A 14,934-nucleotide genomic window follows, 5' to 3' on the forward strand; every position below is an offset into this window, starting at 1 on the left:
GTTTGGTGTGGGCAATCGGGACATTTGGTAAGTGAGTGTACTGAAAGATAGGGGTTAAATGCTACAGGTGCCGACAGGTGGGTCATTTTGCTAATGGTTGTAGGGTACCCGAGTGAATGTAATATGTGGCAACTGTGGTAAGAATGGGCATTATGCGAGAATGTGTTCAGAACCGAGAACGAAGTGTGTTGAATGTGGAATGGAAGGGCATGTATCAAGTGTATGTAGACGAAAGAGGGTGACTGTGACAGCGAATTTGGGAAACTGAGTGTGAAGGGGGTTCAAATGGGTGGATCCTCCAGGATGCAAGCGGTGCGTGTGATGCATGTACGTGAGTGGTTGTTGCATGAGGGAGGCTTTGCTGGAAAGACTGACGAGTGCATGAGTGTGCAAGTGTGTTGTAAGGGAGTAAGATTGATTGCATTAATAGATACCGGGTGTAGTATGAACGTCATATTTAAGAATGGATGTGAGAAATTGAGGAATACGTGTGAAATTAGGAATTGTCAGGGGGAAGTAAGAAGGATTGGAAATTTAGGGGTAGCAGTGGTTGGAAGAGTGTGTGAACGGTTAGAAATTGGGGGTGTAATGATGGATGAAAGTGATTTTTGTGTGATTGAGAGTACGAATGATAAATATATTTTATTGGGATGTGAGTTTTTGAGAATGCATGATATAAGTGTGGATGTCGGGAGGGGAATTTTAGGAAAGGGCCGCAGGGAAATAACGAAGGTTAAAGGAGGGGATGTGTCTAAAACTAGTTTTGTAGGTATGGTAGATATTGCAAGGAGTGAAAATGATTTGTTGAGTGAAGAGGAAATTAAGCAGATGCAAAATCAGTGCATGAGAATAAGTATGTTAAGAGAGTGTGTGTTAGAGGGTGTAAGAGTAGGAAGTTGGCCGTATGAGTTAGAAGTGTATAAGAAAAGTGCTAAGAGATTTGTTGTATGTAAAGGTATAGTTTATTTTTTGCATCAGGAAGGAATGTGGGATGGGGAAGTGTATGTGCCAGTGTTTTCCGAAGATGCAGCCGTGGGTATGTGTTTATTAGTGCATGATAGGTTTGGGCATCTGGGGAAAAATAAATTATGGGAATGTATGAGAGAGAGATTGTATGTGCCTGGATTGAATAAAATTTGTGCGGATGTAGCGATTACGTGTGCGGACTGTCAGAAGGGTAAGTATCAAAGTGTGCATGCGAATCCACCTGTGTTGCGATTGCAGATGAAAGAGTTATTTGAGATGGTTGTGATTGATTGTGTGTCGTTGCCTGTGACTGCTAGAGGACATGTGGGAATGGTTGTAATGGTAGATCATTTGAGTAAGTTTGGGTATGCAGTAGCGATTCGGAACAAAAAGAGTGAGACTGTAGCGAGAATGGTGGGTCAAGTGATATTGCCATTGTGTGTGTGCAAGCCGACGCGAATGTTGAGTGACAATGGGCCTGAATTTGTTGGATGGGAGTTTGAGCAAATGTTGCGTGATTGGGGCATAGAGCATGTGTACTCTCGCCCGTATATGCCCAGTGCGAATGGATTGGCGGAACGAACGGTGAGAACGTTGACGGAGATATTACGATGATGAGTGAATGTGATAATGATTGGGATGTAAATGTTGGGCGAGCGTTGTGGGTATACAACGCCACCGTGCATAAGGGTATTGGTATGTCTCCGTGTAAATATGTGTTAAATTTTGAAAAGATAGTGAGACCGAAATTGGGTGTATCTGAGAGTGATAGGGAGGTATGGAAGAAGGCGCATGAGAGGTTTGAAAGTTACAAGGTGGGCGAGAAAGTGTTGAAAGAAGTAATCGAAAAGGGCGGTTGAATGTAAATAAAGTGCGTGAAAAATTTGAGGTCCGTATGAAGTGTTGGAAGTTGGTCCCAGTGGGCTTAGTTATGTTGTAGGGGAAGTATGTGTAGATGGTAGTGTGAGAGAAATACGAGCGCATCATAACCAATTGCGTAGATGGAAGGATGTACCGAATATGTGAGAGAGAATGGGGTGTATAAATGGTTGAAATCGAATGTGGGTGAACCAAGTATGCATGAGAGCTTGTGTATGGAGGATCAGCAATTTGTTTTGATAGAGTATGGTAGGAAACGTAAGAAAGGGAAGAACGTAAGTGAACGGAGTGATCGTAAGTTGTGTGATAGGTGTGAGTGCCAAAGTGAAAATGAGTGATAAAGCGTGTAATACGGATGAATGGGATGGTATGAATAGAACGTATAGCATATGCGGGTTTGATATAACTGAGTTGACTGAACGTGTAGGGGTGAGTGAACGGTTGGAGATGAGCGAAAGTGTAAGAGTAAGAGAGCGTAGCAGTAATATACGAAAGTGATTGAAAGCATGAATGAATCGTTGCAAGAATTGGAAAGGTCAATGAGCGAATGGGATGGGTTAGTTGAAGAATTGGGGGAGGTATTTGGGAACGAGTTAAAGGGTATAAATGAGATTGTGGATGAAATTGAGAGTGGTAATAGTGAAGAAGATAGCGTGAATCTGAGAGAGAATGGAGGAGAAAATGTAAATCTGAATGTTGCTGGAAGAGAGAGCGAGTCTGAGAGAATGATTGCGTGCCCGCGAACGCGTTTTAGAGGACCTGCTAGTGAGCATCCATGGGTGTTGCGCAAGGCAATTTAAATGCAGTGTGAAAAGTGTTGGTTGGGAAATGCTAAAAGGGGGGAGAATTATAGAGGGATGAGTGAGTTTTTTTAATTAGCATTTCCCAACGTTCTGTGAGAGAGAGAGAGAGAGAGCGAGTGTAATTGTCGTTAGTGAGTGCTTCGGTTGTTGGAAGAGGGATGAGGTCGTTAGTTTGTTTACGGCGCTGTCTGTCTGTGGAATATGTGAAGGATTTTTCGGTTTTTGAGTGAGTCTTGAGTCAGAGCTAGTGCCGGTCAGTCGTTTGGTCTTGGACAGTTTTTTGTGTGCTTTTTGAGAGTTGTTGGTTTTTCTTGTTAGTGTGCTGTTCTTGTTGTGTATATAGTTCTATCTTTTTTTTATGTTTCCTTGTTTTGTTTGTGTGGTTTTTGTGTGCTGTGTTGGCGACCGTGGACGCCTTACTCCATTTTCCAGCAACCAAGGATCAGGGTGAGTGTTGTGTACTGTTTTTTGTGGTTTTGAATTCCGCCACAAAATCACAAATTCCATTCCAATAATGTTAATAATAACGACAGAAACACAGACTTTACTACTGTGGAAGCAATTCCATCTTCAGACTTTGCAGATTTGACCTGTTACCTATTGTAGGCAAAGGATGCTGTTCCAGATTAGTTCAGTCTGAGGAATAGTGTCCCAGTGAGTAACTATAGTCCAGTCTTAGTTATTTTCTCTTTTGTGAGCTGTCAAGAGGAGATGTTTGTCTTGTTATTAAAGGATTTTGGTTTGTGCTTCCCCAAGTCATTGAGCTCTGTGGACTCAGTGTAGGTTCTTCTAGGAAATGTAAAATGTCATGGCACTCTGTGATAAAGTGTTTCCAAAGAAAGCAAATGGACCACTAGGTGAAACTGTAAATCTTGAAGAGTTGTGATACACCTCCTCAATAACTTATGATTCAGGATTCTTGGACCTTATCATAATATCATAAAGATAGTCTTCTTATGCGCTTAGTGCCTTTGAGGCAGCTCAACAGACCTTGTGTGCTCTAAGTATCTCTTACCAAGGTGTAAAATTCAGTAGGTCTGTTTTTTAGCTGGGTTTATAGTGAAACCATACCTCCAGGGAACTTGGATCAAATCATTGCACCCTGTACCCTCCCCACTTTCCAGCTACCCCAACCTGTGCTAAGACACTGGGCCTTTCTTTGCCCAGTCAGAGCAATGGATCTTCATCTTAAAAGAACCAAGGACTAGAGAGAGAGAGTATTTTTAGGCTATTTTTTTCTTTTAGATGTTCCAGGAAGGAGGAAATAAGATTTCACCCTAGCTAAGACTAGTCATCAAAGTGCATAAGGCACAGAACTGATGGCAAACCTGCACAAGTTTATATGTTTGTCCACCTAATTGGGTCTCCTCTTTCTTGCATTACTTTAGGTGAGGTCTTAATTTTAACTCTTATTTTCTGGTTATGTAGAGGTGCTAAACATTGGCTTAGACTACTCATTGGGTCCTTTACAGGCAATGATACGTGGAACCTGCTTCAGTTGAAGGTCAGCATACTCATTGCCCTTATCACCTGAGTATTCTTCTCTTCCATTTTGTGTCCTCAAGATGTAGATTTCCCAGAGTTTATTTCACTTTGCTCTCTGAGATTCATGGCATCTACTCTGTTACTTCCAAAAGTAACGTATGACCTTGCAGTTACAAACTTTTCTGCTTCAATGTAATTCTCTGGGTTTCACCCTTTCAGATTTACTGCTCTTCCCTTTTAGAATGCTGGGTTTGACTGCCATTTTCATTCCCTAATGTTCTCAAACAGATCTTTCATTCCAGTTAACCAGTTCTGGAGTTTTGAGCTGCTTGACCCTCCTTACTTCATTGGTGTTTGGTCCAAGTTATATAATGTAGTACAACGAAAGAAATTTTAAAATGAAATTGTCATGTAACCCCAGCACTTAAAATTAATGTTCCTAATTCCCAACCTAATTGATTTTATGCAATTAATTTACTAGATTGCAAGAAATGTGAAACTTACCTTTAGGGGACCTGAGGATACATGGGAACTGTTTGGGTTTTCTTGACCGTGAATTTATATTGAATTATAATTAAAATCCAAAAATTTTGTTTTTAAAGAATTTCATATCTATAGTTTACCATAAATATTTACTTTTTTGTTAATGAAATGGTTTTATTGACCATGATTCTAGTAATCTCTTCTTGCTGCATCCAGGTTGTTTCTTGTTTTATGCCTACTACTCTTTAAGTTTTGGCCTCAAAAGTTAGTTCGTCACCAAGTTAACAGAAAGGTCTGCTCCTCCAGCATAACATGATCTGTCTTTTCTGCCATTCCTATGTTAGCATTTTTAGTACAGAACTTGAATGCAAGTTGTTTTAGAAACAGCCTAATGTAAGTTTCCATTTTAAAGGAGAAATTTTCTTTGTCAGGGATAAGCTGCAGTTATTTATTTTGTAATCTTTAGAGGGAGATATGTTTTTACGATACAAATACTGTATATTTTAATTGACAGACTCTTAGGTATTAATAATCATTTTAACTCTTTGTTTTTCAGGCAATTGCACAAGCTTGTTACTTAACACCCCCTGGTCAAGATTACCCTCCAGAGATCTTGAATGCTGGCAAGGGAGTTGCTCCAGATAAGCTGAAAGCCCAGCTTGAAAATTATGGACTAATCCTGAAGACTACTTATTGGTATAGTAATGTTTGGCACTTAAACATGCAACATACTCCTATAAATGCTTGCTTATTTAAGTTTTTTTTCATCAATTTGTTGTTGGCATTTTAATAATATATAACAACCTTTTTTTTTCTTATTTTACAGTGAATTCCCTAATTATGACAAGATTGTAGAAGTTTTATTGAAGGAAGGACTCGAAGAGTTACCAAAGCATTGTAAATTGACTCCTGGTATTCCTTTGAAGCCTATGTTAGCACACCCAACAGCTGGTGTGTCTGAGGTCTTCAAACGCTTTGAAAATGCAAAGTTCACTTGTGAATTTAAGTATGATGGAGAAAGAGCTCAGGTTAGTTTTATCCATTTTTTATATTTGTTTACTGAATCAAAAAAGATTTTTTATCATTAACACTTTATTCTAATATAGTTCTGGATTTTATATTTCTTGCATTATAAAGTGAATTTTATATGCAGATTCATATGAAAGAAGATGATTCCATCAGAATCTACAGTAGAAACCAAGAAGACAACACCTCGAAATATCCAGATATCATCTCTAGATTCAAAAATGCTGTTGGTGAAAATGTGAAGTCATGTGTAATTGATTCAGAAGCAGTGGCTTGGGACCAAGAGAAGAAGCAGATTCTACCCTTCCAGATTCTTAGCACTAGGAAAAGAAAAGTAAGTACTAGTGAAGTGTAACTGTGGGTTATATTGCAAAATTTTGAGACAATTATGCAAGGAGTAAAAATGTTTAAAGTAGATAATAGGATAAAGAATTAAATTATAATGATGTTATTTCATAGAAAAATTATATTCATACCTTAAAAGTAAAGTTTAGAGTCAAATGTTAATGGTGATACAAATAACAAACTTATGTTACATAATTTCTGATATGTGACAATGCTTGTGTTAATGTAAAGTAGAGGCATTTACCCAGCGAAAGAAATCTTCAGTCATTCTTCAGTGTGATTATACGATCACCAAATGGAACCTCCTTATTTATTACCTGACATATCTCATTTGCTGATTAGTTATGATTATGATGAAAGTTAGCCAAGTTCTTGTATACAGTGCATCCTTGACTTAAGGCACCACCGACTTCGGCGATTTGATCTTACAGCATTTTTTCAGCACCGTTAACAACGTTTTACAGTGCCATGACTTGATTTTGCATCAAGTTACAACACCATAAGTGCTGTTGATGGCGCTAACGGTAAGAATAGGCATAAGTTAATGGTGCTTACAGTGCTGTAACTTGATGCAACATCAAGTTACGCTGCTAAAATTCAAGTTACAGCACCATAAGCGCCGATAATGGCAAAAAAACGGACTTACAGCGGAAATCAACTTACAGCTCGGTGCTGGAACGGATCCCCCTCCGTAAGTCGAGGACTCACTATCTCCTAAGTTTTCAACTCGTTAAAGAACAAATCCTTCAGAGTTCAGAAATGTGACTTGGTGGTCTCATTGAATTGTTATATAGTATATGAGCCCCATTAGTAGGTTTTTGTGACTTAGTGACATTGTGCTCTTGCACTAATGGTTCCTTAGTTACATGTAGGGAAGACCCTCACTTCTTGTGTAGCCTAGAGTATGGCTGTGAGAAATGAGAGCGGTTGAGAGGTAGGAACATAATTTAACTGATAGATCTGTATTGTATGTATAAAATTCGATTTGTTTGATTTACAAACTATTCATTGATGTAAGCATAAATCGCCATTTTAGGGGAGGATCAAGCTGCTGCATAAGCACCAGAATTGCTTATTGAAGTGTAGGATCCCACAGAGAGCTTAGTGGCTTGAGATTGGGGAAGAACCCATTTCTGTGAAGGACAAGGAGTTGTAACTGTTATATTGGGACCCTGTGCATAAAGTAAGGTAAGTCTTTAAATGGATGAAAAATTAGCCCTTTCCAAGCAAAAGTCCTGAAGAAGCATATCCCCAGGATGTGAGGATTTCTAGATACAGTATAGTGTTGGCCACTTCCAGAGACAAGTGAGCAGAGAGAGGCTTGAAACATGTCATTCTAAAGACTAGTGGTCTAGTCTAAGGATTGCTGTCCACTTTGTATACAAGAAGCCCCAGAGGCCGGAGTTCTGTTGATCAAGACAGTGTCTTATTTCACATGTTGGAGGGGTTTAAGCCTTGTTCAATAAAGAGCACTGGAGTCAGGTAAACTTTTCCATCTAAGCTAAAGATGAAAGACAGGTGGTTGACCCAGAGGGACTGATGTGTGAAGTGTCTTTGCTGCCTGAGGATGCAAGGAAATTCTTTCTTGGGATAGAGTACCAAACCATGTTGTTGAAGCAGAAGGCAGGAATCTTCTCGAATCATTTTTGGGTCAGCTGCTGGGAGTCAGTTTATCATTCCCAAGTCCTATAAGTTCAGTTAGCTAACTCTTCTAGTTATGGTTAAAGGTTATTCCTGGTTACAGATGCATCTCCAAGAATGTTAGTCCAGCAAAACTGGTATGGTCACAGCAAAACTCATAAAGACTAAAGAGTAATACCGATAGTCCTCCATTTACTACAGTTGGTTTTGATCTGCGAATCAGTGTGTTGCATGCATAGATGATTGTTTACGTAATTATTTGGTGAAAGATTGTTGCGTCTTAATACGTGAGACCACTAATTCTGGTTTGTTATGATTGATGGGTTTTTATGGAAAAACAATTTTTGTTGTAAAAACTTTGTATTTAGCAACTTCAGTTCTTTGGCAGAATTCAAGTCATTTTTATTTACAACTTTTTTCATATGGAGTGTATATATGGAAAAGCATTGTCCTTTGAATTTGTAGTCTTGTAGATGTTTCTATTACTTACTTATGTGCTCTGATATCCACAGAAAATTTGTTAATAAAAATTAGAACAGTTGAAAATTGTACAGACCTGTGATTTTACTACTATGGAGTTAGTTGATTGTTCTTGGAACATAATTTTTATAATGACATTAATTTTTGGGAGGTATCTGTAATGTAATTTCTGATATTTCAGGATGCTGATGAGAAAGAGATCAAAGTACAAGTTTGTGTGTTTCCATTTGATCTTTTGTATCTGAATGGTGAACCTCTTGTTCGGGAACCTTTTGAGAAACGTCGTGCTCTTTTGAAGGAAAATTTCCATGAAGTCGAAGGAGAGTTTATATTTGCCAAAAGTATGGACTCAACAAATACTGAAGATATTGAAGAATTCTTAGAAGAGTCAATTAAAGGTCAGATTTATTTTTTCACAAACCCAGAGCTATAATTTATGGTAGTAGCCTATCCGTGAGTCATACTCAGATTCCAGGCTGGTAAAATCCTTTGTGGATCAGGTAAGTTGGCTGGTACTCAGTCCTTCAGATCTTGTAGTGTGTCTGCCCTGTGGTTAGAGGCCAAACAGCTTCAGTAATCCTGTACTTTTGGAGTATTTTAGAATTACATTGTCTTTTATTATTTTAAAATTTTATTTTATTTAGACTCCTTTTAGTAAATGATTCTTTTCCATGATCTGTACTTTTAGTAAATGATTCTTTTCCATGATCTGTATATAGTAGTGGTTACACTAGTAAGACTTTCATCAAAGCTTTTGCCCATATTTTACTACAGATCAGAAGCAGTCTTAGAAGTTCTGTAATCACTTTTGTTAATATTTGTTTACATTGCTGAGATCTTTAGTTTCAGTGATTTCTAATTGGTTGTATAATAAGTATACCAGTTGTATAGCTGCATGCCACACTTTTTTGGCACTGGGTATGTGCGAAATTTCACCAAGTCTAGGCACTGATATTTCATCCACTTCTTGCTTACCCTTTGTTCCTTTGATTTTTAGCAGGCTCCATGTTTTCCCACACACCTTCCTTGCTATCAGGTAATCCCAGTAGAGGGGTAGTGCTGTCAGTGGACCTCACATGTTACACCATAGGCATTACTAAGAGTGGTATGCAGTGTCCCTACACTCTTAGCTGCACTCACATTTAGCCTTATACACTATCTCGGTTCTGCTCCCTTCCTTTTGTCTTGCTGTCCAACATTTCCAACTCCCTCTTTTCTTTTCTAAAAGACTGAATGGTTAAATACATTATGGTGTAAGAGGGCTGTCAGCTGCTTTGACGTTTTGCATCTGCGGTCCTTGGTTCAGCTAGATAGGAGAGATCACACTGCTTTAGTTGCAGTGCCTATAGTGTCAAGCTTTCTGTTAACAAGAACAGGGTAACCTTTGTTTGCTAGTCTTCATCCTCAGACTAGAAGGAGCAACTCCCAGCACTGCTCAGATTTGATCCAGGTAAGACTTTTGATCCAGGTGGTCTTACCTAACACAGGGTTTGCCCTTAAGTTTGTCCAGGTTGCTTCTGAAAATATGATATTTTGGCACTTAAGGGTTCAGCAGTGGTAAGTGGATTTTTTTTTTTTTAAAGCATCATCTGGAGTTTGAGGAACCTAGACTTCACCCTCTTTGCCTCCTTTTAAGCATCATCTGACTTCACCCTCTTTGACTCCAGCAGACTTCAAAAGTTTCTTTTAGAATTTAGATCCTAGAACTTTTTCAGAAAATTCATACATCAGAAAACTAGGTTATCTCCTGTCTTTGTCTTACTGATCCAGGTTTCAGTTTTTTTTTTTATCATGGTGAGGTGATTACTATTTTTCATTCTCCCTTTTTCACTCATCCATTGTCCAGAGCCCAAACACAGGTACAACCTAATATTGAGCTTGGCATGTACTTTTGAATTGTTTGTTGGAATTATTTTACTAGTATTTACGGCCATGATTCGCTCACTAATATGTTCAAATATTTTCTTTGTAAATAGGTAATTGTGAAGGCCTGATGGTGAAGACACTTGATGTTGATGCTACATATGAAATAGCAAAACGTTCCCACAATTGGCTGAAGTTGAAGAAGGATTATCTTGATGGGGTGAGGTGTTATGCCTAATTGAGTAATAAATATGTGATGTTGAATTTATATATATTTTAGATATGAATAATATTTGTTTATGTAAAGAGCCATATTTTTTTTTATTTTTTTTATTTTTTATTTTTTTTTGTTGGCAGGTTGGTGATACCATAGATGCAGTGGTTATTGGGGGCTACTGGGGAAAAGGAAAGAGAAAGGGGGCTTATGGCTGTTTCCTCCTTGCTTGCTATGATCCAGATAATGAAGAGTTTCAGTCTCTCTGCAAGGTAAGATTTTATATATTACAATTTAGGATTTTTATTTATAAGTTATTTTTTTAATCTAATTTGACAGTTTTGTCTTGGGTTCTCTCTCTCTCTCTCTCTCTCTCTCTCTCTCTCTCTCTCTCTCTCTCTCTCTCTCTCTCTCTCTCTCTCTCTCAGAAAAAAGATGAATGATGTAATTATAGAATAAAAATCTAAAACAACACAAAACAAATAACAAACATTTTTATATGCATAAAAGATAATAAATATAATTATAGAATAAAAATCTAATGCTATGTAAAACAAATATGCCTGTTACATATTTATAAAATATTCTCTCTCTCTCTCTCTCTCTCTCTCTCTCTCTCTCTCTCTCTCTCTCTCTCTCTCTCTCTCTCTCTCTCTCTCTCTCTCTCTCTCTCTCTCTGTTGCAGAAAAAAAGATAAATGATGTAATTATAGAATAAAAACTGAAAACTATACAAATAGATAAACACACATTACATATATATAAAAAGTATCAGGAACACTCGCAGAAAATGATCCTCATCTTGTCTGTTGGCTTCTGCAGTTTTTTGATGTGTCATCAGTAAGCGAAGGACTTAAATTTGGATGACGTTCATATACGCCATCAGTAAGCAAAAGGGTTAAAATGTGTACACATCAATAATGACACATATGAAAAGCATGCATATATATTCCACATCATTTTAAATAGTGATAAAACATACATGATAAAAAGGCACAGGCTTCATTGTACTGTATGCTGATGTTTCCAAAGTTCCCACTGGTCTGAGATATGCTGTATTAACCCCGTTAAGAAGTCTCAGTTGTTCCTACGTGGATATGAACCTTCGCTTTCATAAACAGAGTAACCAGCACTTCTTTTTCATTACTTCATTTATGAAAGCTATGGTTCATACACCTAGGAAAAATACAAATTATTTTAAAAATTTGGTATTGCTCATTACCTAATTTCTGCACATTATTGTCACTGTTTTCAAAGTATCCTGTGTTAGGATGATTAAAAATACCATTTCACAAATAATATGATTTTCAGTGTTCATTTGCTGTAGAAGTATATGTAATGAATATGAAAAAATTATCTCCCAGCAGATCAAAGGCAAGGTATGATTTTTAAAAATATACTCACAAAAGTTTATGGTTTTTAATGGTTTTTGGAGTGCCTGGCATAGAAAATATATTTACAGCAGATCAGTTACAATTTTTGGTATAAGTGTTGAACTGCTCTGGGTCCCTGCTTATATGGGAATTAAAGAAAATGAAAATTGCAGGTAAAACTGAAATTGATTGAGTGTCAATTACAGTTTAGGTTAGGCTAGAATTATATTTTATTACTTTATAGGATTTGTGTGTTGGGTGTTGGATTTCTTGAATGTTCAAGTGTGAGGTATAATATATGGTAAACTATACTGTTTAGGTTATTTGCCAATAAATCTTCCTGCTTTCAGCTCACCTTTTTTCACTGTTCAGCACATTTGGGTTTAAAACCAAAGAAAGGAAGTATTCTCTGGGTATGTGAGAACGATTGGGAAGTAACACTGAAACAGAAGTTCTCACATATAGCCAGGACATCTTTTGAAATTATAGTACTGTAAATATTCAGATTGCGTGTACCAAATGTAACTTGTGTTGCACAGAATAATTCTTGTCTGATATGAAATTTACTTTATTACAGTTCCAAAGCCAAACTTGGGTAGCTCTGCTTATCTTGTTTTATTTTTCATAGTGAAAGCTAGGAGTCAAAGATTATCCTTGCAACCGCTTTGCCATTAGCATTTGACCCTAGTTATTTACCAATATGAACAAGTTATTATCCTGTGCATTGGGCTTAAAAATTAGATGGTGTAATAAAGCAGCCTCTTAAGAAGTTGCTTCTGTTTATTGATTTGTTGTTTGATTTCCAGATTGGAACTGGATTTAGTGAAGAGCAACTTCAACAACACACCACATTCCTCAAAGAGCATGTTATAGAAAAGCCAAAGTCTTACTACAGGTAAGTTGTAGCTTCTAGAACTTCCAGACTCATGCACTTTCAAAAATTGTAGTATCCAATGATGCTTTTTCTGACTGTCTTAAATTCTCAGTAATTTTGCTCGTTTATAAATGTTGGGTTTCAGCATACAAGCATACAGTAAAAGCAACTACAGTGAAACAAATAGGTAAATTGCCCACTTCTTATGATATTTTTGGGGAAATTCTTATTCCAGTTTTTTCTATTTTTCCCTTTTACTAGTGTTTGCCAAATTCCACCAAACTTTTAAGTCTGAAAATTTTGGCATTTCTATCCCATGTTATCTTTAGTTGGAGTCTTATTTGCACTGCACAGAGGAACTCCATTTAATCTACTCCAGTATGGAAAGTAGAGGCCCTCATGTTATCTGTTACTGATGTAACATAAAATTTTATAAACCAAACAAGTGCCTAATTGCCACAAATATATATTAAAAGTCGTATTGTTAAGAGTACTCAACACTTTAACGCCAGAGTCATTCATGCCAGTTTATTTTTCCTTCTTGCAGCAGAAAACAATTTCTGTTAAGATTCATGTTGTCTTAGGTGTTCTAATAATTTTCTCATCTATGTAGGCTAGCCCTATGAGAGAATAACATTACAACTAAGTGATCTAGTTATGGTTAAACTAAAGAATGGTGATAATCCCTATGATATTCGTGTTTGCATTTCTCTGTATGCCTTCATTATCTATACAGGTTATCTCCTTGATCATTTTAGGGGCAATAATTTTGGTTCAAAACTGTTTTGCAGAATCCATGTGTTGCAGAGACCATCCTCATTGAAGTATCTGTTCTTAGTATTAAACCTAAATTTTGCTTTGATTCTTCCTGTTTCATGTCCACCTGATCAGATAACCAGCCATGTCAAGCTGCTTTTGATGCTTCTGTGTGTCTTTAAAATTTCTGTCACCTACTTATTGTAAAAATAGAAGTTTCCCTTGATTATGAGGATATTAAATATCTTATATTGGTCCCCTTCTGAAAAAATTTTGGATTTCGTAGCAAAAAGTTTTTAACTTGTTCATTTCCTACTTTAACAAGCCCTATGAAAGTGGAAATTTCAGTGAATGATCTTGGTTAAGCTACTTTATAATAATTATAAAAATCTTGTCTCACCCTCAAGTAATGTGCTGGCAAGTTGAATCTGTTGTTCTTTTGTAATTTTTATAGTTTAAAATAATTATTGGTTTAACTGATCCTTTGTTACTCAGCCATCTTATTCTTATTCTCTTGCTCCCATCCTGGTGTCTAGTGAACAACTAATTAAATTATTTTTATTTTTAAGTCCTTCTGTTCTTTATAATTTATTGCATCCAAAATATTTGTTCATCAGTTTGAAACAACATATGAAATGAGAGGAGGAGGATGGAAGACTGTAAATATATTTTGATGTAGTGAGTATTTGACCACACATTCTTCTATAGGGTAGTCTTCACCCTCATCATAATAATTATAGTACTTATATGCTTAGTACTTATCTTCATGATAATTTCAGCATAGTCATAGTCCCTATTTATTACAATTACAGTTCTAGTAATTCTTTTGATAATTACAGTAGAGATAGTCACCATTTTCATCTGTATTTCAACTTCTGTGTTAAATAGTAACTCTTATTGATTAGGTAATTTTCTCTAAGTAATAAAAGAATGGTCTAGCTGGTCTTAAATTTGCACGAGATAAGTTAAATTGAGAAAATTTAAATGTTTAATTTTCGTTTAGGCTTTTTTTCCTCTCACCTCTTATTCTCTCAAGATTTTGGTACCTTTTCCTTTTCTTCTCAAGATACACTGATGTCAAACTGTTTGGATGTGTAGCCTATGCATTGATATTGTAAAGGGGTCAGATGTTAGTGACAAGGCATTAACTATGTGTAAATTGAAATTTATCTGGCTTTTTCTATCAGTTTTGGTGTTTTATGTCATTTCAGTAAGACAGCCAGGTGTAGGCCTATGGACTCAGATGTCAGTAGTTACAGAAATTACTTTTATTGACCAAAAGGCTGCTGTCCAACAGTCAAGAGTAAACATGTAACTGTTTTCATGCTCCTGTTTTTGGAAGTTCTGATACTTTATTCTAATGGCAACTTTTATACAGACGTGAGAGTTAGGCCAGTATCAGTAATGCTTGTGACTTCAAGGGGAAAAGTACTGCATCTCTCTCTCTCACACGAGTCTTTTTGTAAATTTGCTTGTAAATATACGAAGGGGTTGTTGTTTTTTGTTTTTGTCTTTTACGATAGTATGTCGGTTGTAAATGTAATTTTACAGAGAAAATTGCAAAGAAATATTAGAAAAAGCATGTAAAAGTAAAAAAAAAGGTACTGAATCTTCCTTCTTGTAAATTTACATGAATATTTTACAACAAATGTGCCAAAAATTTGTTACTGCTTTTATTTCTTATCTGTTTTGATATTGTGTGAGCAGTAATAGAAAAAACATATATAAGTTGGTAAAATTTATGATT

The 14,934-nt window shown here is 36.6% G+C and overlaps 1 protein-coding gene across 1 annotated transcript in view; it reads left to right on the top strand.

Annotated features, from left to right (window-relative positions):
- Window positions 1-14,934, top strand: part of LOC136843194 (DNA ligase 1-like) — a 47,883-nt gene that overhangs the window by 23,749 nt on the left and 9,200 nt on the right. Inside the window, 7 exon segments of the mRNA XM_067111269.1 lie at window positions 5,173-5,312; window positions 5,443-5,644; window positions 5,770-5,976; window positions 8,290-8,506; window positions 10,085-10,191; window positions 10,329-10,457; window positions 12,364-12,452. Coding sequence (XP_066967370.1) covers window positions 5,173-5,312; window positions 5,443-5,644; window positions 5,770-5,976; window positions 8,290-8,506; window positions 10,085-10,191; window positions 10,329-10,457; window positions 12,364-12,452 — 1,091 coding nt within the window.

Source organism: Macrobrachium rosenbergii, chromosome 11 (assembly GCF_040412425.1).
Source record: "Macrobrachium rosenbergii isolate ZJJX-2024 chromosome 11, ASM4041242v1, whole genome shotgun sequence".
Taxonomy (NCBI): Eukaryota; Metazoa; Arthropoda; class Malacostraca; order Decapoda; family Palaemonidae; genus Macrobrachium; species Macrobrachium rosenbergii.